At 41.1% G+C, this 27991-nt stretch overlaps 1 protein-coding gene across 3 annotated transcripts; it reads left to right on the top strand.

Moving 5' to 3' along the window:
* The first annotated feature begins 7 nt into the window (after positions 1–7).
* cecr2 (CECR2 histone acetyl-lysine reader) lies at positions 8–27964 on the top strand. Of its 3 annotated transcripts, none has more exons than XM_082158866.1 (18): positions 8–301; positions 12694–12788; positions 14496–14679; positions 14792–14919; positions 16193–16270; positions 16384–16454; positions 16902–17062; positions 18602–18685; positions 18770–18917; positions 20484–20613; positions 20782–20819; positions 20929–21020; positions 21102–21228; positions 21641–21996; positions 22132–22281; positions 22378–23116; positions 23225–25016; positions 25154–27964. In XM_082158866.1, exons 1-18 carry the CDS (start codon positions 182–184, stop codon positions 25209–25211), a joined length of 4551 nt encoding a protein of 1516 aa, XP_082014992.1. In that variant the 5' UTR covers positions 8–181; the 3' UTR covers positions 25212–27964. The 3 variants fall into 3 exon arrangements, with proteins under 3 accessions (XP_082014992.1, XP_082014993.1, XP_082014994.1); XM_082158867.1 differs by having other exon boundaries at positions 9–301; positions 18773–18917; XM_082158868.1 differs by lacking the exons at positions 8–301; positions 12694–12788; positions 14496–14679; positions 14792–14919 and having other exon boundaries at positions 16208–16280; positions 16388–16454.
* The last annotated feature ends 27 nt before the right edge of the window (positions 27965–27991 follow it).

Below are 27991 nucleotides of genomic sequence, written 5' to 3'. Positions count from 1 at the left end.
TTCTTCTCCTGTGAAATGCGGATTGAAACAGATTGTACAACTCTACGGGTCGCAATGGCTGCTGCACCGCAAGGACAACAAGTTTTACTGTTCAGTTAAACAAGTTCTATGTGAGGAACACGCCGGGCGGATTCGTCTAAGCCACTCTTTTAATGTGAGACATTCGTAGGATAACAGAAAGATGTCCCAGGGATGTATAACTTCTGTGGAGGAGATCCAGTCTTGGTGGGAAGTCCCCGCCATAGCGCACTTCTGCTCTCTCTTCAGGACGGCGTTCAGTTTACCAGACTTTGAAATCGAGGTAAATTACCATACCTGTATGAATTAACTAAAGAAAACCAAACTCAAGTTGGCCATGTTCCCCGGCAGTCTGACTTTGTTTGCCTGGCAAACTCTCACTTTAACCATTCACGTTATAAGTTAGTTAATGGGACGTCAACGCAAGTCTCTGATAGTGACGTTGATAGAATAAAGTCAGTTATTTAGTTTGGTTTATATAATAACAGAACTAAACCATCATTAGACGCGTTGATTGATTACTCCAATACAAGCTTTAAAATTCTTGTTTTTTCAGTGGTTGGTAGTGTTTTGTCTTTGTTTATAAGCCGCGTTATTGGTTAGTGAGTTGGGTTATATAGTAAGGTTAGACTTTGTTCTGCCTTGTTTAAGTTAAACCAATTGCAAATATAAAAGCTGCGATATTTCTGTTAATATCCGGAATCAATTTGAGCGTTAAGTCGTGCGTTGTTTTAAGTTTAAAGTGTCTTGTTCATTCTCGCAAGACCGGTTTTCCTTCTCCATTTAAGTGGCGTCGAATAGATTTACACAAACTTTCCAGTGACTTGATTAGCTCGTTCACCTGGGCTTGTTTCGTTTCATCTTAGTCCTTTCTTAAACTCAAGTTCATGATTGTTGGGCTAACGTTACAAGTTTATTGTTGGATCACAGGCTGCCTTCGACTTGGCCATTGTTTCCTACTGTCTGTCTGTTTTGTTTGTTATTGATTCAGTCTATTAACAATGATGCTGCAAAATTAGTCTCGCGCTGATCTACCGATGTGAATGTAACCCAGAAACATTTAAATAGAGTAGTTGAGTCACCCCCATTTCTTCTCACCTCCGTTAACTTGCATTTGGAAACAGCACAGATCGTGTGTATTTGTCACAGGCATCAGTCCTTCTCGACCCCCACATGTGTGAAACGTGCTGGCCACTGGCTTTGTTATTGCATGAGGGGTTTGATCTGCTGATCACCGCGTGCTGCTTCCCAGAAAAGTTACAACTGGCGTGATCAAATAGGAATTTCATACTGAGAGATCGACCGATATCGCCTTTTTATGACAGATTATTATGCAGAAACTACTTTTAATTGTATTATTTCTGTTTTATTTGACTCAAAATGACTAAATCAACAATTAAACCCTATGTTATGGTTTTCATTATAACAACAATGATTATAATTATTAATAATAATCATGCTGCTGTTGTTAATCATAAAAACAAATCTGCATAAAATTATCTTTATTGTTATCTGAACAGATTTCTCGCTTGAGAATGAATGGCTATTTAAAAAGTGTCAGTATCAATTCAATTGAAAAGTGTGAATGTAAAATATCTGCCAAACCGATTATCGGCCTCTATTTGGTAACTTGGATGATTGTTTGCCCCCACTTTTTTTCTTTTTTTTTTTGGCCATGATTTTTTGCAACACTATTGCAAACTGAGCTTCCTGCATTTGTTGACTGTGTGTAGTTTGGTGATCGCAGATTACAGGCAGTGTGTGTCAATGCAGTGTTAAAGGATTTACATTCAGAGGGTGGGAGTCTGTGTCAGAATCAAGTCATTGACCGTTTCACGATTCCTCCTCGCATCCTAATTGCATTCAGCGTAGGTGTCCAAGGTCATTCAACACAAAAGCTCTCAGTCCCACTTCAGTATCCTGGTGACTTTGCAGCCGCGCGTGAATGGGACTGTGAATAATCCAATCGGTTGCTTTAATCTAGTGATTGAGACGTTTTTAAGTCATCCGTCACATTGCGCCAGTCTTCTATTATTATCTTTGCCTTAAGCTCAATTGTCCTAATGCTTATTAGTGTTGAAGTGGCTGTTGAACACGCTAAAGAGTCTCTTGTCTTTACATCGCCGTAGGAGAAAATAGTAGGACATTTAGTTGAACATACTTTGGCGTTGTAATTTAAGACCCTAGAGCTGCTATTTTATGTTCAATTCAGGTACAACTCGTGCAAAAATGATGAATTGAGCTTTTGTTTTTTCTTGCATACAGTTGCCGTATTTGGATTTCTCTCAAACTTCATCTCATTTGCGTGAGCCATTCAAAACAAGTTGATGGGAATTTCATCAAAGCAGATTTTCCAGCAACTCGCTGAAAGACGATCCTTGATGTGGTGTTGCAGTGGTTTAGCTGACGTTTTCTTGTACCTCACCTGTTCGTTTTCAGCCCTTGTGAGCCTTTTCCAGGGCTGTGTCTATAAAAAGCAGGTGGATAGTTCGGTAAATAGAACGCAAATCCGTCTGTAAGAGGATCCAATGTCTTTTACGTGGGAGAAAGCCTACTTTATAAGGTGGCCGTATGGCTGTTTGTTTTGAATAACTTTGCACGTTGACATTCTAGTACACCTGATTTTTGTCACGAAGATCTTAACAATCTCACCTGTTGAGTAGTTGGATTTTCATTCATTTAATAAACAGTGATATAACTTGAACAAAAGTATTTTATTTTATAATAAACATTGGGATTGGCATCTAGTGAATCTTGTCAAGAATCTTGTTTTGTCAGATATTTGAATGTTATTTTGCCTTAAGACTGAGAACCGCTGAAAGATTGAATTTGTTCATGATTGTCACACTCAGAGCACAAGCTTTGTGTGTCAAACACAGTGGATATTACAAAGGCAATGATCCAGTATGAAGTATAAGGTGTTGGCCAGCTCCTTTTCTTCTCAGGATCCGTTCCGGGGGCCGACAATGGAGATTCTTCTTGGCATGCTGACAAAACGGCTCCTTGCACATTGTTCCTTGGTTACATTTCACAGTCGCGCTCCGTATCTCTGCCCTAGATGTGAGAAGGGCTCGGCAGGAAGAGGCCTTATTCGCTTGGGCTCTCTCCTTGCTCTTTGTCTGTGTGAAGCACGCTTGATTTCCTGGCAGTGTGGCTGTGAAACGAGCCCTGAAATCCCACCGCCTCCAAGAGCCGAGAGAGACAGAGTCCTTCAGGACGTCCCCCCTCACCCCTCATACACAAACACAGCCGGAGGACCGAGCCTGCTGACTCCACACAGAGTTGGTGTTTTGTTGCTTGTCTGTTTTCATATGTCTTCATTATCAATTTGGTGGTGTCTGGATAGTGGGTGGAGATGGAGAATTGATCTGTGGGCGTTAGGTCCAAGCGTTTGCCGCAGCAGAAGATGAGAGTGGGACTTAATTTAGTTTATGAATCGATTATGTTTGGTGGGCAAAGTCAGCAATGTGGGCATCTGGAGAAAGACAAGCTCATTACTAATTGCTCAAACTTCATCTATTGTAGAAAACTGACCATCACTCACTCACACTTTTTAATTGTGTAATAATTGACCCTGGTAGGCAATGTTTGATCCTTTTGGTAAATCTGCAGCATTTCCATTTCTCCTAAATCACATGCCAATTTGTGTACTTGTTGTTAATGTTTACACTACTGTTCAAACGTTTTGGGTCAGTACGATTTTTTTTTTTAGTGTTTTGAAAGTCTCTCATGCTCAAATAGGCTGAATTTATTTCAAAATACAGTAAAAACAGTAATATTGTTTTATTCATTTAAAATAACTGTTTTCTATTTAAATTTATTTTATAATTTAACCTATTCTTGTGATGGCAAAGCTGAATTTTCTTTCAGCAGCCATTCCTCTAGTCTACAGTCACATTATCCTACATTTTATTTTAGGATTCTTTGGATAGAAAATCAAAACAACAGAATTTATTTTAAGGAAATCTTTTGAAACATTAAATTGATCAAAAGTGACGTTTATAATGTTTCTTTGCGGAAGTAGCCTATTAATTTCTTAATCTTACTGACATACTTTTGTTTGAAGAGAATGAAATGAAGTTGCTACTGAGTAGTCATATTTTAAGAAATAACGTAATAATTGAGAGAAATGAAGATCGAGACAGTAACGAGACTGTCACTTTGTGAGAGATAAAGGCTCAACCACGAGAATTGTTTATATCACATTGTGTGTGATAAAGCCACTCTGTGAAATATAAAGTTGCAGTTATGAGAAAGTCTCATTGTGTGATTGTCACATTTTTTTTTATTCTAAAGTGGAAATGGTTTCCATAAATGTCTGTTATTCATTATATTGATTGTTTTTGTGAAGATTTGCAAAGTTTCCATTTTTACGGTTTGAAGCAATCATCTTTGACTTGACTCTTCTTTTGATCCTCTTGCGACCAGACTCCTTTCACACAGGTTTACTAGTTGTTTCTCCATTTCTTTTGTAATGAGAATCAGTGACTGAGTGAGTTTATAATTCAGACTACTGATGCACCCCTAATTAACGCTTGTCTCTGTCGGAGATCACAGAGGCTATTGTGCAAGAGCTCATTAAGCCTTTGTCAAGCTCTGACGTAGCACATCCATCCACATGTTCCCTGACAGCTGTTTGCCTCATCCATGATCTTACATGACAGAATTTTCCCAGTGGATTATCGTGGACTCCTCCCTTTCATCTTCTTTATCACACCTTCATCCTTGGGTACAAGTGCCCCCTTATGCTCTTTCCTCCACCCAACTTGGGGTTGTGTGTTCTGCCGGTGTTGAATAGAGCCTCATTCACGTTCCTCCTCACTCACTGTTGCTCCATCATTGGCCCTGGCATGAGCATGACTAAATCACAGATGGTGGCTTTCTTTGCCTCTCCCCCCGGAGAGCTGAGATGATCGTAACTGGGTGCTTGGTTTCTTTAGGGCCTTGCGCTGCTTGATTGTAAAGGGAGATTTAATCTCAATGGGGCCTGGTGGAGCGGGAGCTGGCGACATGCTCTTGTTTTGAAAAACAGATGGATTAAGATGAGGAAAATGGATTTGTGTCAGGAGGATCTGTAGTGCTCTCTCGTTTTGCTCCAACACCGGGTGCCGATTGTGAAGGATGGCCGTGAGTGTGCGTGCGCGTGCATGTGCATATCTGTGAAGCCTGTGTTGAATTAGCAGCTTTGATGTGTGAGGGGCTCACCCTTGGTAGAGCTCCTGTGGTTTTGAGGAGGAGGAAGTGAGCTCTGACTGTGGGATTTGCACCATCAATAACTGATGGGTCAGCAGGCCTTGTTTCAGACCCCAGATGTTGCAGCTTGAAAAGAACCGCTCTAACCCACCTTCATTTTAGAGATTTTAATTTATCTGCTCCAGTCAACCAGATGAGAAAAGACATTCACTTATTCTCAACATCATTGCTTTTCATTAATTACTATAGCGTGGCAAGGCCATACTGTTTGTGACATGATCTCTCTAAGTAATCAAATCATGTGATCAGCGACAACTCATCATACACTACCGTTCAAATGTTTGGGGTCTTTTTTTTTCTCTTCTTTTATTCAGCAAGAATGCATTAAATTGATAGTCTATAAAGACTTTTTTAATGTTACCAAATATTAAAATTTCAAATAAATGCCGTTCTTTTTAACCTTCTATTCATCAAAGTATTCTGAAAGAAAAATGTAGTTAAAAAAATATTAGCAGCACTAGAAAATAGAAAACACCTAATCAACATCCATCTATCCATCCATTCTCCAAACCGCTTTGTCCTTTTTTAGAGTCGCAGGGATGCTGGAGCCAATCCCAGTGTCTCGGGCCACAGGTGGAGGAACAAACTGGACAGTTGGCTAGTCCATCACAGCCAAATCAGCATATCTGAATGATTTCTGAAGGATCATGTGACACTGATGCAGAAAATTCAGCTTTGGCATCACAGGAATAAATTACATTTTAAAATGATTAAAATAGAAAACAAGTTATTTTCTAAATTGGAGTAATTACTGTTTTTACTTTATTTTTGATCAAATAAATGCAGCCTTGGTGAGCTAGAGAGCTAAATCCTAATGACCCCAAACTTTTGATCTGTAGTCTACACTGTCATAATTTTCCAAAATATGCTATTCTTGACCGATTTATTAAATGTCTCATATTTCAGTGGAAGAAAATGCTGTCCCAGCATAGGAGAGGTGTAAAGCATAGGCTAGATGTTCAATATTTCCTATCATATTGATGATTGGCCAGTAATAGACAACTTAAATAGACAACTTTTTAGTGCAATGTGTTATCAAATGGAGTATAGTTTGAAAGGCTACGTGTTCAGATGTAGGCTATAAAAAAACAAGCTTATTTAGCTACTGCATAGCAACCACCCAGCATTAAGACGTCAAGTTTTGCATTAACTTTGCATTCTTCGTGTGATATGACCCTTATGCAACAGTGAATCCATCATATGTACACAACACATCTGGTACTTCCCAAGTCTGTCTTAACCACCGTATCCATCCACATTGTGATCACTGACCCCCCTCCCCCACCTCTGATTGACAGGTGAGGGCAGAAGTAAATGTATCAGATGGTTCCACATGGGGTACGGGTGAAGGGGTTTGTACTCTGTGGTGTTTGTTTCAGGCAGCTCTATTGTTGTAGCGCCCCATGGCTCCCAGTGTCTGTCTCCAGTTTGAGGCTGCCGCTCCACACACGCCGTTGCTTGTTTGTGTTTTGTCTGGGATGAAATCGAGGCCCCCATTGTGATCCTAGTTTGTCGGGTTAGTGTTAACCCGCTTAGAGTGTGACTGTCAGGTGTTCCTCTGAGCGACGTGCTGTTTTTTGCTCATGGCAGCATGATGCAAGAACCTGCTGGGAGCTCGTAAGTGCATGATGGGAAATCTGATGTTTAGTGTGTCATCTGGGATTGCAGCTCTCTCCCCGCAGACAGTTGAGTTGGTGGGGGTGGCAGCGATAGGGGCTCCAGTGGGAATGTCACTCCGCAGGATAGAGTTGGATGGTGGGGGAGGCTGCGTGCATGAGACGTGAGGGACCCTCAGCCTACAGCGGAGGTGGCGGAGAGTGTGTACGTGTAAAGCGTGTGTGTGTGTTTTGGAGGGGTGTGCTGGGGGGTGTCAATGTGCTTTGATAGGCTAGTTTGTGACAATGGCCCAGCTAGACCCACTCAGCTGCTCTTGGGAACAGTTGTTTGGAGAGAAGCCATGGTTGTCTTGTCTGTTATGCTTATAGTAATGTTTCCTGGTTGTGCTCCCGATGTTAAAAATAGATAATGTCAGTTTGCTCTGATCTCTTGTTCAGACCAACTCACCCTGAACTCTGAAATTGGTCTTTCTTTTTTGCCTTTCAATGCTATAATAAACAATCAATCCTGTGTTATATTGAGCATTAGCCTACTACTACATGCTTTGCTTAAAACTAGTTCGGAAATTTTGGATACATTTGGATACATACAAAAGTCTCAAGTCGCACTTAAATTCAGACTTGACTTGGAAGCATAAGCATCGACATGACTTTGAAGTTTCAAATTAGTTGAAATTAGCTCAAATTATGTGTTTAGGTTTACAAGGAGAACTATTTTATCTGAATATTGTGGCACTGTTTAGATAAAGCCTTTGAGTCTTTTCTGTAGTCTCTACTGAAAACAAATCTTCTATTCAGTGGTATTTACTGAAGGAAAAATTATTTTTAATGTTGTTTTTCAAATGAATTCCCCATCCCTTGATTGTTAAATATTAATTTTAAAAGTGATGTAAGAAATTGGTCTTCTGATTTAAGTTAAACTATTTATTTTAGAGAAATTTACCTTAATGATCAAAGAAATGCATCAACTTTTATTATAGGATGATATTGTATATATTGTTTGAGGCAGTTTCTTTATCATTATGGTTTTGCATTAGCTTTACTGCCAAGGCAGGGTATTATAGCGAGTTTAACCTTTTGACCTTTGTTTACCAGGAATACTTTCATAACCAGAAAGTATTGCTGTGCAACATTCTCTCAAACTCAGGTTTAAGTAATGAGAAGTTATTTTTGCAATGGTATTTGTCACTGATGGTAAAAGCAGCAAGTTTGAGGTTGTGCAAGCATTTGTTTGGTTGACACACAACAGTGTGCTCTTCATTTAATGGTATTTTGATAAGACTTTTTGATGCTGTATTATGTGTCATTATGTATGTGGTAAGGCACACAGCCCTAATGCTTAGTTTTGTTTTACTTTCACTGGCAAACTAGTCTTGTTAATGGTCATAAACACATTATTGCACCTGGTGGTGTTGGACAATATCCTGTTCAAGATATTGGCAAAAAGACCACCAAGTGGAGGCCATGCAAGAGACTTGAGAATGGGGAGGCTGTTGTTAGGGGAGTTAATGATCCCCATTCAGTTGCCTGTGCAGTGATCCCAAACCCTAGATGTGTCGGGCCGCCCATCCATGGCCACCTGTTGCACCTGGCCCTGACATTGAGATGGGTGACCGTTGTATAACCTGCCCTGCTCTTGACCCTTTCCAAAATTGTACTGACTGCTGGTGGGTACTGGTAGTGATATGACCAAAATATTATTGGAATTACCCCCCCCCCCCCCCCCAAAAAAAAAAAAAAAAAATGTATATGAATATGAATATATATTCATGAATATTCATTGCGTCACCCCCAAATTGAACGGACACACAACGCAAAAGGGGATGTCTCTTTACCATAGCAGAAGCGAAGCAAAATAAAGCTTCACGAAGAACAAAGAATATACAGTACACAACAATATACTTGTAAGCAAGAGTTTGTTGTTAGTTGGCAGCAGCAGAAGAGGTCTGAATGCCTTGAAAGAGTAGGTGGTAGCAAGGCTGTTTTTCCACTGGTGACTTCAAGAGAATTAGCCTACTTTATGCATGGTTAAGTTCTTGGGAAGAGAGTAACAATACCTTATCTGGATTGCATCTCTCCACTTTACGTTATCATCAACTGCCAGTCCAGTGCTGCTCTGCGGAATCTGAAGCACCGCAAACACTTTATAAGAAAGTCTCAGTTATTGGAAGATCCACAATTCGGTTGGTAAACTTTCTCTTCATAACGTTGCCGTGCTGTTATGTAGGTTGAAAGTGTGGCATCAGGAGATACAGGGAGGGGAGGGGAGAGAACGTTATACAGATAGATGAACGTTCACTGTCTGCCTGTTACTCCCTTAACTAACAAGAGCTGTTAATTGCTTGTATGTATCTGTAGAGAGTTTCTGGTGTGCACCAGGGACTGATACAGAGGGCGGCTCAGTTTTGCCAAAGCTCTGTCTTGGCAGATACACAACTTTATCAGTGACATTCAGTGAATTAGCTCTGAGACTGATAAAATATATAGCCATAATTTAGCCTATTCCTTTATATTGTATCCAAACATGTCTGACTTTTTCTTCGGTGGTACACAAAAGAATATATTTAGAAAAAAAAAATTCTGTCCAAATAATGAAAGTCAATAGGGCCAGTTTTGGACAAAAACAGTCAAACCATTCTTTAAAATATTATACTGGGTGAGCAAATGATAGAATGTTCATTGTTAGGTGAACTATCACTGTAACCTTGGACTTGACTGAAAATGTTACTCCTAATGACTCATCTAATACTATCACTGTTTTTTGCCAAACTGTGCTGTGCAATTACCATACCTGTTTTGCTAGTTGGTTAAGACAGAAGATTGAGGTCTGATATCTTCAGGGAGCTGTTAAAGGAGACTTTGTGGTGGAAAGGACACGCACAACATTAATTTCCCTTCTCTGCCATCTGAGCCACCGAATGGAACTTCAAAAGCAAAGTGGGGTTGTGTTAATCCCCCGTAGCCGGCCTCAGGTTTGAAGTGTGATCAAAGTCGAGGCTGCACTGATAGATGTGCCCACTCTGGTCCTCTAACTGTCAAGGGACCAGGAAGTTTTGTGGGTGTAACGGAGGTTCTGAGGGACGTGTGGAAGGCCAGAGTGGTCCATCACTTGAAGGCAATTCCTGGATGTTCCTGACAGAACCAAACACTCGGTGTGAGTTGTGAAGAGATGGATATAAATAGATGAAGACATGAAGAGTTACCAAATTTTTCCAGGCGATAACCCTTTTTGTTACGGTGGATCCATTTCCCCTCTGGACTTCCTGCCAAAACAGACGGTCTCCTTCAATAAGGAGTTTCACAGACACTTTAGACTCTTTATTGAGTACCTGGAGGGGATAATCAATAGCTTTTAAATTGCTTCAACAATCAACCCAAAAAAGCCTAATGAATTCAGCATGTTAAGCAACACCACCGCCATTTTTTTCCCCAAGAGAACAATCTAAGGACAGTGTTTAGTTTTTTTTTCACCTTAAGCACAAGCATGTCTCATCCTGTTTTTCAAGCTCTCATTCTGTTTTTTCTCTTGCTGCTGACACTGGGCTCCTGGTTTCCTCTCTACAGCCAGGAGGTGTGTGAGCTGACCCTCCATGACCCCATTCTCTCCACCATTTCTCTCGAGAGAAACGGCAATCTGCAGCTTGAGTGAATCTCACGATGAATGGATGGGCTGCCTCTCTCGCCCTTGAGTTAATTTTGTTGTGTCAGTCCGCTCTGAAAGGATAAAGGGGGAGGATATTTTATACGGGAGCTGAAAAGTGCTCCCTGTTGCCTGAGGGACTGAGTGGCTCGCTGTGTCCTCGTGAAAGAAAGCAACCGCAGTCGCTAAGCTCCTTGAGATGGACCGGTGATGGAGCACTGTCCATTTACATTGCTCAAGCTCCCCCTCCCTCTTTCTTGGTGACATTGGGCATCCTGAAGAGAGAGCAGTGCATGCTGGGTCAGGTTGTGCTGGGTCAGCCTAGCCCTAGCTGTGGCTGTGGGCTCATGCTGTCGCATAGTTCCTTTCAGTAGGCTGGAGTTTGCAGTCCCACTTACTGCCGCTTCATAAACCCTCAATAGCTGCAACACAATGAAAGAAGACGGGGGTCAAGGTTAAATCTCAGTTCCATCTTGTTCCTAGAAGCTTTATGGAGAACCTGGAGAATATTTTGGTGTGTTTTTAGTGCAAGTCTAAGGACTTCACCATCTTTATACTTTACCATAAAGATGACCAGACTTTACCAGGACTTAATATCCAACTTATTTCCAATAGGTTTTTAAAGTCAGTTGGTTACCAACCATGTTTCTGTACTCTTGTAGTACTCCACTGTTAATTCATCTTGACAGTGACTTATTGCTTTCCGTATTGGTTTTACCTGATGTTTTCATAGCTTGTTCAGATGTCTATTTTGCTTTGAATTGTCATTAAGCTGACATTTTCACCCAGAGCAACTTGCAGTACACCCATAGGAAAAATACCTCTAGAGCAACATGGGGTGAATTGTTTTGCCCAAAGTCATGATGATTGCCCCTCGAAGGGATTAAGTCTACAGTGGTGCTTAGATCTTTCATGACTAGGCTACGCCTCCAGATGTTATGATGTAATACATCAGTTTGCTTCATATTGACAGTCATTTCAAATTGTGACATTCTTAGTACTCAACATTCAGCACATCACAAAGTATGTTTACTTGGACTTTAAAAGTTTGACTTTGCTTGGACCAAAGCAATAAATCATCTTTTTAAAATTGAGATGGATGGGTGATGAATGAGAAATTGCTTTAGTTCAACTAAAATAAAAGGTTGTCACTAACAATTTGAACATCTTCATAAATTTGGGTCCGTTAACACTTTAGTTCACTTCAGTTTAGTATACACGTTAATGTGTTACAATTGGCCTCTGTGGTGTGTGCTTTCTCTAAAAGACGGTTCATGCACAAGGATCATTTAATGCTTTAGAATATTTAATTATGCTTTGTGTTATGCATGATTGGACAGACAGATGAGGACTGTAGCTCATGTATCCAAAACCTGCTGTAGCTTGATTATAAATGCACATGGAAATGTACTTTAACATACATACTGCGACATGTCACTACTCTACATGTTGATTAACCAATCAGAATTAACCTTAGGCTAAATGTCATTAACATATCTCTTTGTTTTCTCACCTATATGAGGATTGAAACACGTTTGTACAGGATTGGGAACATTTTATCCAAGTCCAGAGGTGTTAGAAAGTGCGTTGTAGTGGTATAATCTTATAGTGTAAATAAGATCAAATTAAGTTGACACCACATTCACTCAACATTTCAGTGCACACTGGGTGTTTTTAAAATGTGTCTCTTGCAAACAAAGGAAGTTCGTCAGGTTGGTTCCTGAACTGAACATGGTTGAGTGACATTGCTCTACAGGCAGTTCCTTAAAACAACAATTAGTCTTACTCTGGTTTCAGTCATAATGCCTAATGACAACCTAAGAAGGTGGCCAAACAGGATCTGTTATTGCATCACTTACTTTTAGCTTTAGTACCCCTAAAGAGTTTTGTATCCGATGTTAGTGTGGTGAGAAACATGAGGCTACACTGTTTTGCTGAAAATGTCAAACTACTATATGAAATTCATAAATCTGTTACTACTGTGAGTACCCCACGTTATGTGGTGTTAGTAAGCCACAACATTTTCTCATCAGCGAAAGAGTGGTATGAAAATGTCAAGCTAGGCTGTTTAGGCCAATATCGTTTAATAAGTTAGTAAAAGCAGCTGCTAGTTAAACTCAACCCTGCTGTAATGGCACCAATCCCTGGTGTTCTTTTTTTTTATAGGAACTTGAGCAAGCACTACTGAAACAAGACCAAGACTTCCTCTCGGACCTCCTTTGCTCCCTGCTGAAAGGATGTTATCAACGCAGCGACATCACGTAAGTGCATCACCATCAGTATTTCCTGTTCCCATTGTACCTTAAAGTTGTGATGTAACTGAAGTAGCAACAGAGATGTACGTCATCATATGGAAGAAAATATGAGTAAACAGATTAATGAAAAAGAAAACAAATGTAGGATAGAGTTCAATTTTAAATAAGAGTTAAGCTCAATCAACAATACTTGTGGGTTACTGTGAGGCACTTACAGTGGAAGTGAATCTGTAAATGTTAATAATACTCACTGTTCCAGTAGTAGAGCCAGATGTCTAAACAATATGAGTGTTAACATGATTTTAGTGTGATTAAAATTGAATGTACAATTTTACAGTTTTTGCAATATCCAATTTCACAACTTTGTTGCCATGACAGCATAATAAAGAAAATGGATGAGTCCATTTTTTGTAATCAACATTATGCAGCAAATGTTGTCGATGGAGCTTAACTTGTATTGAACTGTGAATACTCATAATTCTGTACTGTTTGGGGTGTTTTTGCAACCCTCCTCTGTGCTCTTGAAGGATCTTATGCATGGTATTGCCCAACCCACATCCTGTGTCTGACTCAGACTCCATCTCCAATCTGCATGCAACCAGTTGACTGTAGTAGCGCTGTAGTCATGGAGCTAGGTTACCTGCAGCAGTAGTAGGTCAAGGGGCCATGGGCCCCATCCCAGTAAAGAGTGTGAGTTATTGTGAGAGTCAGTGCTGTGATGAATGACTAGCCCCTAAAGGGAGCTCCCTTCCATAGCGGTGCCTCATCAGCAGCAAAAAGGAGTCCGGTCGATGACTGGGTAGGCAAGAATGAGCCCTTTCGCATACTCAGGCAGGCCGTTAACAGGACGCAGGGTTTTATTGGATTCGACAGCAACTGGCATCCAGGGGGAGGCCGCGGGGCACTGGCCTTTCACAGAAGTGCCCTTTTCATTCTACATGTGCTAAACGCTCCAGCAGAATGGGGGAGGGATGTTACGGATGAGAGAGAGAGGCGGAGAAAGATGGAATAGCAGGGGGCCTGCAGCTGTGAGAGAGATCATTCTGCTTTCTCAAGATAAGCCTATTCTTTCTATCCTATTTTGCTCTCTACCTTCTCTCTTGTTGTCCTAAGGCTCACCCTTGCCCTACGCATTAGTACCAGGAACTGGGTGTTGGGTTGATCGAATTGACCCCACCCGGAATTAACTTCTTCTTTTTTAGCCTGGATCATCACAAAAAAAGGCAGTTGTAGAACTTAAATCATATGAATAATTTATAAAGTGAATTATCCTAACTTAAAATCAAGGTGGAAGACCCTAACTGCTGCAAACAAGATTGTTTGAGTTTGCTTTGCTTTTGTTTGTGTTGCTTAATGGTACTTGACCCCTTAGTGGACAAGTGTAAGATTTTGTGCATTCATTTTCCTGTTGTCACAGGTCAGTTGTTTAATAGTTTCTATCTGCATATGCAAATTTTGGGATAAAAAAAAGCTGGATGGAAAGATGTGAATTTTCAAAAAACTTAAATGATTCAGGTGGAAGTAATGCACGTAAAATACGATAGAAAATCACTTTCTGAATAAGTACCTAGACGTGCATCAAACTCATGTGACTTTGCCTCAAGTCATGTGACTTAATCATTAGTCACATGTGACTTAACCCCAGATGGAATGGGATGGAGCCGCTGCTTTATTTGCAAATTGTTTAGTGATATTCAGATTTTTTCCTTTTAGGATTCAGTCCTTTAGCAGTTATCTGGAAGACATCATCAATTACCGCTGGGAACTGGAAGAAGGGAAGCCCAATCCACTGAAGGAGCACCCGTTTGAGGAGCTACCACCCCGCACACAGGTGGAGCTTTTGCACAGACTCTGTGACTATCGTCTTGATGCTGCTGATGTCTTCGACAGGCTCAAGGTAGCAACCTTGTTTTCTTGTCATAGCACACTTTTTTTTCTCCATAAAAAAAATGGACTTGTTTTATCCTCACCATAACAGAAGAGTCTAATAGAGATCATGGGTTTTGCAGGGCCTGGATGCAGACAGTTTGCGTGTTGAGCCTCTGGGCCAGGATGGGAACGGGGCCCTCTATTGGTACTTTTACGGTACACGGCTCTACAAAGAGGAGCCAGTCGAAGGGATGTCTCCACAATACAGGTATGGAGAAGATTTCACATTTCTACATGCATATGAACATACCAATACATGCTAGGGGTGTAACAATAAATCGATATGGATCGATGCATCGATCGAACGTCTAACGATACGATGTATCGATGCCACACGTAAAATATCGATATACAGTACCTTTATTTTGACACTCTCCACATCCTCACGTAATGTCCATCTACGTATTTCGTTTACATACTGTCTGCCGGTGTGTCTTTTATTACGTTAATTTTCTCCGCTGAAATAGATGCCTGACAAAAGCCAGTATTGTCCACTGTCAAGGCATCGCGAGTTCATGTTTTACAGCAGAAAACGACAAGCACCCCTGTTGTTTCTGAACGCAACCCGATAAGTCAGTTTTAGCGAATCAGCGCACAGTATTCAGGTCAGGTGACAGGGCTGTTAGTCACTTCGAAAAGACGCGCTAGCTGAGAGGAGTTTCGGCAAAGCTGACTAAAAGTGATCGAGGATGAATAATTTCAACAAACTTGATGGACCCGTGATATCTTCTTCGGGGCGTAAAAGGAAAATAAAAGCTGAACATTTTTCACGGAACCTTGCTAAAGCAGAACGTTACAGTGGTGAGGGAAAAGCTCCCTGTATTGCGTGTAATCACAACAACAAAGTTTGTCAGGCGTCTATGTCAGCTGAGGAGATTAACGTTACAAAGATTAACCGAGTGTTTTATGTATCATAGCGATTACTTGGTTTTGTTTAACTCTGAAACATGAAATGTGGATTTATCTCCTTTTGCAACAAAAAAAAAAAAGAAGAAGATTGTTGGAGTTATCTGATTTGGCTAAAAAACATACTTTCAATGAACTTTAATTTCAGTAAGTTACCTGTATTTTTGAGTTATTATTACTTAATCAAAACAACCCAGCTGCAGTTTGATTGATATTACTTGTAATGCACAATAAAAATAAATAAAAACATGATTTATGAAAATGAACAAGAACGTAGTTATCTTATGAACTGTCCGATTTACACCCCTAATACATGCATTATAATATATGTAATATAATTGCTAAAAAGTATGGTTAACTTGGCGCCAATAGCCTCGTGGGCAGCAGTAGCGCAGTTGCGCTTCAGGCGACCCGAGTTCGAGTCCCGGCTTGCGGACCTTTTCCGATCCCTTCCCCCTCTCTCTCTCTCCCACCTTGCTTCCTGTCCACTCTATACTTTCCTATCATAATAAAGGCAAAAAGCGCCAAAAAGAAATCTTTCAAAAAAAATGCTAAAAGTTGTACCATTTTCACAGTGACATTTATGACAAAGTGTCTGAGAAGAAGAGAAGAGGGAGGCCACCAAAGAAGTCTGAGGATATTGATGAATCTATGTAAGCATCCGTTAAATGCATTGTATACATTCTTACTACTAGTCTTACTAGTCAGAGTTTGGTGCTATGAAGTTGAATTATTTAGAATAAGGCTCTAATCTTGTTTGTTTCAGGGAGGAGGAGGACGAGGAGTATTCTGTGAAGGAAGAGGATGAAAGTGTCGGGGAGTCTAAACCTGGAATAGGTGAGAAACCGGTTTTGCTGCTTTTAGTTGGTTTTAGGTGTAAAGATGTTGAGTCATTGCAGAACCATTTCTTCTTCAATTTTATTCTGCAATGTAAGTGGCTTACAGTGCCCATGGCGGCTGTAATACATGTCTGCTGCAATGTTCATGAAATGCTCTTTCAGCAAAAGCATGAAATGTGGAGCTTTCATGACATAAGTTGAAATGAAATGCTAGCAACCATGCCAGCAGTTGTAGCTTGCCTTCACAGAGATTTCTAAGAGATCAAAGCTCAAATTGTGGTCGGTAGCTTGATAAGAAGCATTTGACAAATTATTATCTTGATGCTTAGTTTATTATAAAATTCCTATCCTGTGCAAGTTTTTGACTGGTCTGCGAACATGAATTGTCTTTGATACTGATTATTTTTATGTGTAATGAGGTGCTGTTTGTGTAATGTGTTGTCAGAGCGCGAGCGTGGTGTCTGGTCTCTGATGTGTGACTCCGAGGAACAGTGGGTCAATCTAGCCGAAAGTATTAAGGACCGAATTTCTTCTCAGGACCGTCACCTGCACCGCATCATCTCTCAAAACTTCCTGCCTGAGATCAGTAACATGATTGAACACAAGGTGAGACTTTTCAGTCTGTCTGATTGCACCGCATGTGATGTGATGTAATGATGAGTCATGTTATGAAACTGGGATATAGGTTATCATCTCAGTAGAGATTGCCTTCTCCAGAAAAAAACAATGATGACATATTTTAGTTTGGCAATATTAGTAGGATGTTTAAATGACTCTTTAGTTGTTTGAGAACAATGAGAATTCCCTCACACAATGCAGAAAACATTTTCAAATAAAATTATTCTTAAATAATATTCTCTTTTTAATGATTTTCGATTCAAGTTAGGCGAGTTTACACTGGTCTTAATTTGCAACAGGTAAGATGTTTTTATTTAAGTTATTTTGCATTAATATTAATAACCAGTGTTGAAGAATTGAATTTGTTGTACTTGACAAGGCAGCCTCAAGAGTAGGCAAGTATACAATCAGATAAGATCAAAACTTTTCAAGATTTGCACACATTTAGAAGGTATTTATTAAATTATTAATCTTAAAATATGCATTTATTATTATTATTATTATTATTATTACATTCAGTAATAATAATAATAATAATAATAATATTAATATTAATATTAATCCATTCAGTGCCCTGTACTTTTGCTGATGATTTTTAATACCACTGCATGAATGCAATTTCATGACTGGTCGTACTTGCATAAGATTTTGATTTTCAGAAAGCCTTGCAGCGTCCATTGTCCTTAGGGACAATCATAACTGCTGCAGTTTTTTTTCAGAGGCACTGAGTATCTGAAGTACATTTAAAAATATGATTAAAGTTATTTCATTTTCATACCACATAGATAACTTGGATACCTGATCTTTTTCTTACCAGTGAGAAAACTGCCTATATCAGATGCATGTTGGTATGCACATTTTGCAGTGGTGTTGACATGTCATTTCCGTGGCTAATCAAGACCTATTAGAGTGTCTCGTTGCCATAGCTACCCCTCTTCCAGCAATCACCATTACATACCCTCACTGTAAAATGTACATCTTTCTTCAGTGCTGCCAATGTTATTCAACTTCACATTTTTCACACATAGATCTGCAAAGAACCAGATATTTTCTTTCGCAACCTTGATGCAATGGGTTTTAACTTGGACAACTGCCTCTTCAAATCAAACCCCTACACCCACTCTCTCTCACACATGCACACAGCCCTGTCAGAGACAATCCATCTAGCCGTCGCCATGTGGCAGGCTCTCACCTTGAGGTGAGCTCGAGCATGGTGATTGACGGCCTGCAGCGCTGCAGGTTTTTTGACCTCTTAAGTGGTGATACCACAGACACTCCATCTAGCATGGGACTAAGTGTTGTAGGGTAATAGACAAAGCAGAAGATTCTGAGTATACAAAGATACGGGGGAAAGGGGCTGATTTTGATGAGCTTTTGTCGCCATGGGTTGTTTGGTTCTGCAATGACACTCTTTAGCCTCCTGCTTTGGTTAAAGGGCATATTTGGGAGGGGCCAATATCCCCCAAGTGACCTACCTGACACCCACATATGTGTGTAGCCACAACTGACAAGGTTATTCTTCCCCAGGAGAAAGAGATGAAGCAGAAGCTACTGAATCTGCCAGAGGAACACAAGAGCTACACTGAAACACATGGCAGTAAAGAGAATTGGGTATGTTTTTTTTTAAACGTGTCAGGAATTTCTTGTTTGTATATGTTCTGTAAGCTGTAGTTTCATTTATGCATGTGTGTGAAGCAGACACGAGCCACAATTGAGGTGGAGAAACAGAGGGAGGAGGACCTGGAAAGGCAAGTCCTGCTCGCTGAACAACGGAAAGAAGAAGAGAGACTGCTTCAGGAAGAACGGGACAGAGAAGAACAGGAACGAGTCAAAGCTGTCGAGGGTGAGTCACACTTCAGGTAACCGGCAACCAAAGTTTCCCCAGAAGCATGATCAAACACACACTGATGGTAGAGCACATTCTATGGTCTTGTCTCAACATGGTGGTTTTGAAATCAGCTTGCTTTTACCCCAAGGCTGCTTTAATCATACAAAGAGCTGAGCTAGGGGAAACGATCAACCTCACTCCTCGTGAGAATCATCCAGCTCTGATATCCTCTGTCAGCGGGTTAATTAACTCTTGATTGTGGTGCTGCGGATGGGCCTATGCACATTAATGTATTATGGATGAAGATCGAGCCTGCAGTTCTCTCCAGTGGTTTCTTCCTCGAGCTCTTTTAATCCTCCCAGCAGGGTGTGTCAGTCAGGGCCTTTAATGTCAGCACATAAAACACTTCTCCCCTTTATCTTGTCTGTGCCCTTTGATCAAATGTGCCTTCTAAAGCTGCCAGATGATTTGCTCTTATTACGACTTTTTCGCTTTCGATTTTCGTTTGCCAACTTTTCATTACATTGGCCCAGGCACAAGTGGGCAGGTAAAAAGTGCACTATTAAAGGGATACTTCACCTCTGGAAAGATGAATGTGTATTTAAAATAGGTCATTTATGTAGAAGAAATGTGCTAGAGCTTTCTAGACTGAGAAAAGCCAGAAAATTTATTTTTGGCTTATGTGGATGAAAGACAACAACTCCCAGAATGCACTTGCTTCGCTGCCCTAGGAGGCCACGCCTACCTGTAAGAGAGCGCAGTTGAAAACAACAAGGTTAGGCTACCAGTGAGTCTCCGTGACGAGTCTGCCTGGGATTTCGGGGTCGCCCAAAATGTCGGGGATTCGGCTTTTGCGTTCTACAGTCGCCATTCATTATGTTTACTGTGGCGAGCAGGACGAGGCTGACGGCCGCGGGAGAACGGCGCGAGGCCGGTGGCGTCATTACTGAGACGCGCCGGTCTCGCATCTCTCATGGAGGTGCGGGAATTTTCTTTCGCACATCAACCGATCACTTGTTTAGCGTTCATGTAAACACTACATTCAGATTCACCGATCGGAATGAATTCAGTTAGATTGAAACAAGAGGTGTGCATGTAAACAATGAATGGCGACTGCAGAAAGCAAAAGCTGAATCCCGGACATTTTGAACGATCTCGCCCGCCGGACAAGTCCGGGAAAAGGAGGATGGTAACCCCTACTACTCAGCTTTCTCCACAGAACAAGAGCCTGCTAGCTTAGCTTCCAAAGAAAGACGGCTGACTGTGTGTACATTCTGTGAGTGAGATCCCACCCTCTATGGGTGGGTTGAAAACATGCGGAACAGCCCCTACTACTGGCTGTAGTCTTTAGCCTCTGGCCAGAAAATCCTCCGATGATGCAAAATGACGATTCCAGACAAAAAATACATAAATCTCTCCTCTCAGGGGGATATGAGGGTGGAAAGCACGGTAATTTGAAAATACTACAGGTTTTCTACTAATACAAAGCTTAATGTTAAATCCTGAAGTATCCCTTTAATGGTAATAAGTGTAAAACTTGGCTTTATTATTCTGTCATTCACATGTTTTTGTGTTGTTCAGAGCGGGCACGTAGGAGGAAGCAGCGAGAGGAGAAGGCCTGGTTGCTCTCCCAAGGGAAAGAACTTCCCCCCGAGCTGCTAAATTTGGAGACTCACTCACCTATTCGTCGAGCACGTCGCACCAAAGAGTTGTAAGGACTCCATTTTAACTCTCAAATTTAGTATTAGCTTTTCATATTGCTAATAGTCTCCAAACACACATTTGATGTTAATTGTACTTGCTAATTAATATGTATAAGCTTTTATGTGTATGTTTATGGTGATTGTTGCTATTCGTTACTTATATTTCTGTATTGCAGTTATGACATGGATGATGATTACACAGCTCTCTACAAAGGTACGTTTGGACAATGGTGCTTGTGTTGTGGTCAAACCACAGTGTTCGTTTCCTCATTTAATACTTGCAGCAGTTCCACTGAAATAATGTAGAATTGGTTTCTCTTCAGTGTTGGAGGCCCTCAAAGCTCACAAAGATGCCTGGCCCTTCATGGAGCCTGTTGATGAGTCATATGCCCCCAACTATCATGAAATCATACAGGTGGGCATACAAGCTATTATAAATAAATGTATTTGACCTCATTAAGAATAAATCAATAAGTTGTTAAAAATGTTTCGTCAGACTCCAATGGACCTGTCCACCATTGAGAGAAAGCTGAATGATGGAGAGTACGTTGCTAAGGAAGAGTTTGTGGCCGATGTAAAGCTTATGTTTGAGAACTGTCTGGAATACAACGGAGAAGAGAGTGGTAAATATGATCAAGATTAACTGTTTTGTTTCCAAGATTTGTGGCATCTAAGCAGAAGTTAAACTGTTTAACAATAATCCACTCAACAAAATGTAGGAATGTGTATCAGTGTTAAAAAATTGATAAGCAAAGCAAGTCATGATAGTAGTGGAAGTATGTCGAGAGGCTCTGACATTGATTAATAGAGAGTGATTGAGCTGTCCTCCAGTAGCCCAGGTCCTGCAGTGCCACAGAGACATTCCAGCCCCACAGCTCCCCTCCCTGGAGCCATCCATCCATCAGAATGCATTCCCCTGGGGGGGTGGGGTCAGAGGTCAACTGTGGTTCTGTGACCTAGTTGGTGTGCTTGCTCTGCTTGGGAGATGAGATCATATATGTGTGTGCTAATGCTTACCTGTCTGTATCTCCTCAGAATACACAATAATGGCTGAGTCCTTGGAACGCTGCTTTAACCGAGCCCTACTAAAGCACTTCCCTTCTGAGGATGGCGACACAGATGAGGAGTTTCATGTGAGCAGTGAGGACCGTGACCGGAAGGATAAGAAAAAGAGCAAAAGTCACAAACAGTCAGGTCCTGAGAGCTTGATCAGAGCCACTGAGCAGGTTCAAAAACGCAAAATGTCCTATAGTGGCAAGGGAAACAATCAGCAACAAGACATACTCAAAGCCGCTTTACAACCTCCCCCACACTACAGCAATGGTTCCCCATATCCTCATAACATCTACCCCGGACAGCAACAGGCTGGCATGTTACATCCTGCTCAACAGGTTAGACCACAGTCTTGGTTTCTAAATTAGTTTATTGTTTACAGCTGAAACAACAGTTTTGATTATTATCCTAAAGTTCTCCCTGTGCGCTTGTTACTGTCAGTACTTCATAACAGGTGCTCTTTTTGCATATAGTTTCAACGACCTGCAGGTCCTTCAGGACCAGGGATGTATGCTCAACGTATGATGATTGATCCCCAGTATCCATATCCTGGACAGAGACCCCTCATGTCCAGGCCACCGGGGGACCATGGAACTCAGCATATACCTCACTACAACATGCAGGTATGTTGTGTTTGATCAGCAGTATTAGTGTTGATCACTTAAAATTTGTAAAATCACCTCTTGAAGGTTGTTTATAATGTTTTTCTTTTTTATCAGGGTTCCCACATAAATGGTCCACATCTTGGTCCCAGATACCCAGTTGGACCTGATGGCCGGCCAGTTCAAGCTCCACATCAACAACATTCCTATCCTGGTCCCACTCATGGTCCTTCTCTTGGCCCAAGGCCAATGGCCCTTCAGCCTGGAGGCCTCTGTGCCCCTCCATCTGAAGGCAACATGTACCCTTCACGCCAACACCCAGAAGGGCAGTCCATGCAGCCTGTGGGAAATCGGTACTCCAGCCCAGGTGTCCCAATGCATAGTTCCTATCCTCCTTATGGCCCCCATGGCATAAACATACCCAGAATGTGGCCACCCATGAACCATCAGGGGCAGCCGACACCTGGTGGACCTATGATGCAAGAACACAGTGCAACTAGCCAACATCCATACAATCACAACATGATCCGTCCTCCACACAGTACTGGTTATGCAATGACAAATGGTCAATATAGAATGCCCCCTGTCAACTCCCAAGGTCCTATTGGCCAAAGACCACCAGGGGCCCCTCAGGTCTCCAGGCCACCTTTGGCATCCATGCTTGATAGTCCAGAGATGATTGCCCTCCAGCAGCTCTCGACCTCATCATCTCATCATGTTGGGAGCTTTCAGTCATCCCCACAAAGTGGTGGTAATACTTTAGTTTCTGCTACACTGTCTTCACCTGAAAATCATCTCCTCAGGCCTTCTAGAGATTGTGTTGCAGACAACCAGCACACTCCCATATCCCCTAAAGGTAAGAGTGGTGTTCCTGGCCATATTTTGGCATTGCACTATTGCATTTGATGAAAATTATATTGTAAGTTTGAGTAACCACATTTACCACCATTGTATATCCTGACAGGTTCAAGTCCAAAATCTGGTGATAAACAGTCAACCGAGACTGCTCTGACTAAGGCTGATAACCGTTCTCTTTCCAATCCAACAGAAGCATCTGAGCATCCTTCACTAGGAACAGTTTCGGCATCTGTGTCCACTCCAAGTACAGAAGGTCCCAGTCATAATGAAGATAGATATAGACTGTCAAATCCAGAGAAAATCCACAATGGAGACCACCCAAATTCTCAAACCCAACCAGGTTCCCTAAAGCAAAAATTTGTAGATGATTCTTCAATTCCCCAAAATAGTCCTCAGCCAATGACCCATAAAACCCCAGATGAAATTCCCCAGAACCCCTCTCTACAAATCCATAAACATGTTCCACCACAGTTTCTTCAGAATGGTTCTCAACGTCAGCCTCAGAATGTACCTCCACATATTCTACAGAATCTTCCACAACAGATGCCACAAAATGCATCTAATCAGTACTTTCAGAACAGCTCACAGCAAATACCACACAACGGATCTGTCAGAGGTCCACAGGCAGGACCTCTTCATGGAATGCCACAGATTCCTCCTCAGGGGGGTCAGCCAGTTGTTCATCAGCCTGCAACCCTCAGCTCTCTACCTCCTAGCCACCCTGTATCCCATCCACTTGCTCAGCCCTCTCCGGCTGATCAGGGAGACCAAAGGCCTTGTGAGCCTACCAGCAGGAAAGTATCAGGTGAGAGTACAGCTTCCCAAGACAGCAGCAATGCTAACATGATGACTGATTGTACCAGTGGACTTTACAAACAACAGCCCTTCAGTCCAAAGTCACAAACCCAGCTGGGAAGGCAGGAGCCAGCACCCCTTCAAAATCAGGCTCCTCCAGCACACTCTCAGGGTCCAGAGAGCAACACTGTGGTCCAATATGGTGTAAGTGAGCCAGCACACCAACACTTTGGCCCACAGATGGGTAGACAATTACATCCGTCAAATCATCAGCCATACCCAAACCAGGGACCTCCATTACAGGGTAATAACCCTCATCAAAATCCTGCACACTATCCTGGATATCACCAGCAAGGTGTTCCATACCAGTATCGCATGGCCACACAGCATCCTCAGGGCCATCCCAGCATGCATCCTCAGTTCCAGCAGCATCAACAGTTCTATCAGCACCACCGACATGGCAGACCTGGATTTTCACATGAGGAGTGGCATAGACCTCAATTGCAGCCTCAACACCCAATGATGCCCAATTCTTACCAATCACCATCCGCTGGAAGTTTTAATGGACGACACAAGGACAGCAGCATGTCTCCACACGGCTCGGATGGATCTGGTGGGAGCTTAATGTCACCCAGTCCTATACCCGATGGGTCTCATAGCAGTGCTTTGGAGAATAGGGAGGATGGCAGCCCTGCCAAGCAGGCAAGAACTGAAGAGCCTTCTGAACGCTCAGAGAGCCCAAAAGAGATCTTGGACCTGGACAGTCACAATGCTTCAGCCCGGCATCGTACTTCAGCTCAGCTGCACCCCAGCTTCCCATATGGGACTCGTGGCATGCATCCCAGCATGCAGCAAAGTGGTGCTCATCCACCCCATATGATGGCAAGTGGGTTGTATTCTGGCCAGAATTTTCCCAGTGCACATTTTGCACCACAGCATCCTCATCCACATTTGATGGAAGCTTTACAGAGGCCCCAGCACCTGCCTTTCTCTCCAGGTCAATCTCGAATGGCTATGTACAGGCATCCGAATGTTGCAGGGCAGTTCCAGGGAATGATGGTTTCTCAAAGAGCAGTGATGGCAGAACACTTACTTCGCACTGGGTAAGAGATCTCATTTATCTCTCAAATCTTATGACATAATTGATCTGGATCCACTTACACATTCATCAACATTTGTCTTTATAATGCTTTCACATCTAATGTCCATACCTTTAGTAACTCTTTTTCTTGTCTGATAGGCACCAAATGTTGGGTACACCATCTCCCAATGGCCCAGGCAATAAACAAGGAGTATAAGAAAGAAAAAAAAGATTTATTTGGCAACCCAAGGAAAATGAACACCTTCTACAATACTGCTATGTCCTGGAATATACAAGGAAATGGAGACCACAACTAAAATTAGGAAAATTATTTGCTGAAAAAGGCAAGTTATTGTACCAATTGGAGCCCAGATCCTACCCACCTTGATAAGAGGTTGGCTCAATGCCCATTGACCAGTAAAGAGCAGTGAATCTTCAGTCCTGTTAATACTGTTTAAACTCCATTATACTGGTCTGCAGCTTCTCTTCTCAGCCTGGAATGTCTTTGGACTCATTCCCTACAAAGGAACAACATCTCCAAGCTCCTTTGCACGGGCTGTTTCTTAGGAAGTAAAGAAACAGAATTTTTGTCCATGAGAAGAGCAGGATGCCATTAAACGGTTACAAAGTTAAACTCAGGTGTAGTAAGGAACGCACTGAGACTACTTTAGTTTTTTCCACGCTTCATGGACAAACTAGACTCTGTTGCCTTCATGTACTTGTTGAATGTTCTGTGAACGATTTTAGATGTAGTAATTAAACTCAAGGAATAAAAGATGGATCTTCTGCTCCACTGGGAAACACCACACCTGGAGTGTATTAATGAGGTGTTGTTCATCTCAACTGAAGCATAGTATCCTCTTTATTTCTGGTGATGTGCATTCTTTTAATGCCACTTCAATTTGAAGATTGTCTTTGATTTTCTTAGACTGGCAGAGAACTTGGCTGCTTTATTTGTTATGCACTAGGAATAGTCTTTCATACTGGAATGAGTGGCCTTGGACTTAAATTAGATGTGTGTTTCTTAGTATGGGACTAAATTCTAACTTTTCACTTAAGTTGTCTCTATCTCTGATGTGTTGTCTTGTTCCCTATTGATGTGTCCTGCTAAATGATGTGTGCACAGAATTAATCAGATTTCAGATACTGAGGTAGCCATCTTTCACCTCTTAATATTTACAGTCTACTAGTAATCCATTGCTTTTGGGGTTCCTTGACGGCTGGTTTATTGTTTGTGACCTGATATCATTCTTCATTGGCCATCAGTCTTAAAATATTTTTCACATTTTGGAATGTAAATTGGATTTGTCACAAAAATAACCAGCTGGAGTCACAATACTAACAATGCATTAGATGAGTGTATATATCAGCCTTTACACTGACTTGTAAAAGCACCCTCTAGCTCCTTTTATTAAATGGGAGAAATGTCGATGTGCTCATATTTTACTTCCTCTTTTAATTCAAATTACTGAATATGTCCTCAGGGTGTAGTGGTTTTAATACGGGTATTGTCGAATGAATATTTAGTGAAAAAATTACAATGAAATGTCACTGGAACTGTGATTAACTTCAATTCATCTGTGATCTTCAGTACAGATGCAGGAACCAGACAAGCAGTACTTGTCTTGTGGTTAATGTCATTTGTCACACTGTTCTTTGAATTAGTCTAATATTTGTTTTGAATGCTTAATTTTTTATGGGGGACGAGGGCTGATCGGAAAATGGAGTAGAATGGTTTTGTTTATTTTCATTGCTCCTCCTATTGTTGTCCTGCACTAAATGAATTGCTTTGAATATCAGCTTGTTTTTTTTATGTCCTTATGGTCTGTCTGAATTACTGTTTTATTCAGCTCATCAACAAACCATTAAATAGTAACGGCAATTTGTGATATGGCAGCAAGAAAATCTACCTCATAATGCCAGAATGTGGCACATTCTCTATTCCCTTCTTGGACGCATGAAAATATCTTTTTTTTCTTTCTTTTTTTTGTCACTTGTTCATGTTTGTACTCGGAACTATACTTTTTTTTCATGATTGATGGCTTGATCCTTAAATCAACACTATAGCCTTAATATATCCACTCACAAAACCGAATGGTCGTTATTAATTTATCAGTGCCAAGTTTAAACATGATTAAAACTTCTGCATTCCACCTTTTGAATGTTGGTTTTTACAACCATCAGTGAAATGAAGGCAGCATCCTAGGTTCAAATGTTTGCCCTCATTTTGTTGTTTTATAGAATCCACACTTTAAAGTGGAAAAGAGGTTGTGCACCTTGTACAAAGGATTTGACAGTGATGTTTGTGGTACACTGAGGTCTTTTGTCTCAGAAACCTGTGATGGTGCATAATGTCGGGCGAGTATTTTTGTGGACATGTGAACTGTTTATATGTATTTTATGATCTAGGGATATGGAAATACTAGCAGCTGTGAGATGACATGGTAGTTGTCCACCATTTTGTACCTGTCTTTGCTCATAAGTTGTATCACTTTAGCAGTCTGTCAGAAGACTGTACTACTCCACTGTTAATATGTAAAGGGATGATTTAGTAATGAACTACAAGAATGTGTTAATTTTGCTGTGTACAGATGTTTTATTTTTTATTTTTTCATTCACTTATTGGTGGGTATTGGGTAACAGGTCTGTATCTCTTGAAATCCACCCTTCAACATATCTGCTGCCATCTATTCTGTCTGTACTAGTTAAGTAACTAGTTGGTTAAATGTGAATCATATTTATTTGCTCTTGTTTTGTAAATTTTTGTCTTTTTAAATATAAATGTTCTTTTCATGTTTGTTTTGAAACGGTTCACTTTACCTCATTAGCAAAGTTGGAATCCAAAACGACACCTGTAACTTTCATTATGTAAAGTTTACAAGTTCTTACCTGAATGACAAATTATTTTGGAAATGGACCGAAGTATTTTCTATACTGTACATTTCTTAGAATAAATTACGTTTCATTAGATTTTGCACTTCAAGTTGTCAATTTTCT

The sequence above is a fragment of the Leuciscus leuciscus genome, assembly GCF_965113295.1.
Source record: "Leuciscus leuciscus genome assembly, chromosome: 25".
NCBI lineage: Eukaryota > Metazoa > Chordata > Actinopteri > Cypriniformes > Leuciscidae > Leuciscus > Leuciscus leuciscus.
Note: the sequence above shows the minus strand (reverse complement) of the source record. Positions and strands in the feature narration are given on the sequence as shown.

Bases quoted from the DNA above. Each gene is read 5' to 3' on its own strand.
- cecr2 (XM_082158866.1), top strand. From the start codon at position 182: ATGTCCCAGGGATGTATAACTTCTGTGGAGGAGATCCAGTCTTGGTGG. The intron at 14,920-16,192 runs GTATGGAGAAGA...CCATTTTCACAG, and splicing joins GGGATGTCTCCACAATACAG to TGACATTTATGACAAAGTGT. The intron at 16,455-16,901 runs GTGAGAAACCGG...ATGTGTTGTCAG, and splicing joins GGAGTCTAAACCTGGAATAG to AGCGCGAGCGTGGTGTCTGG.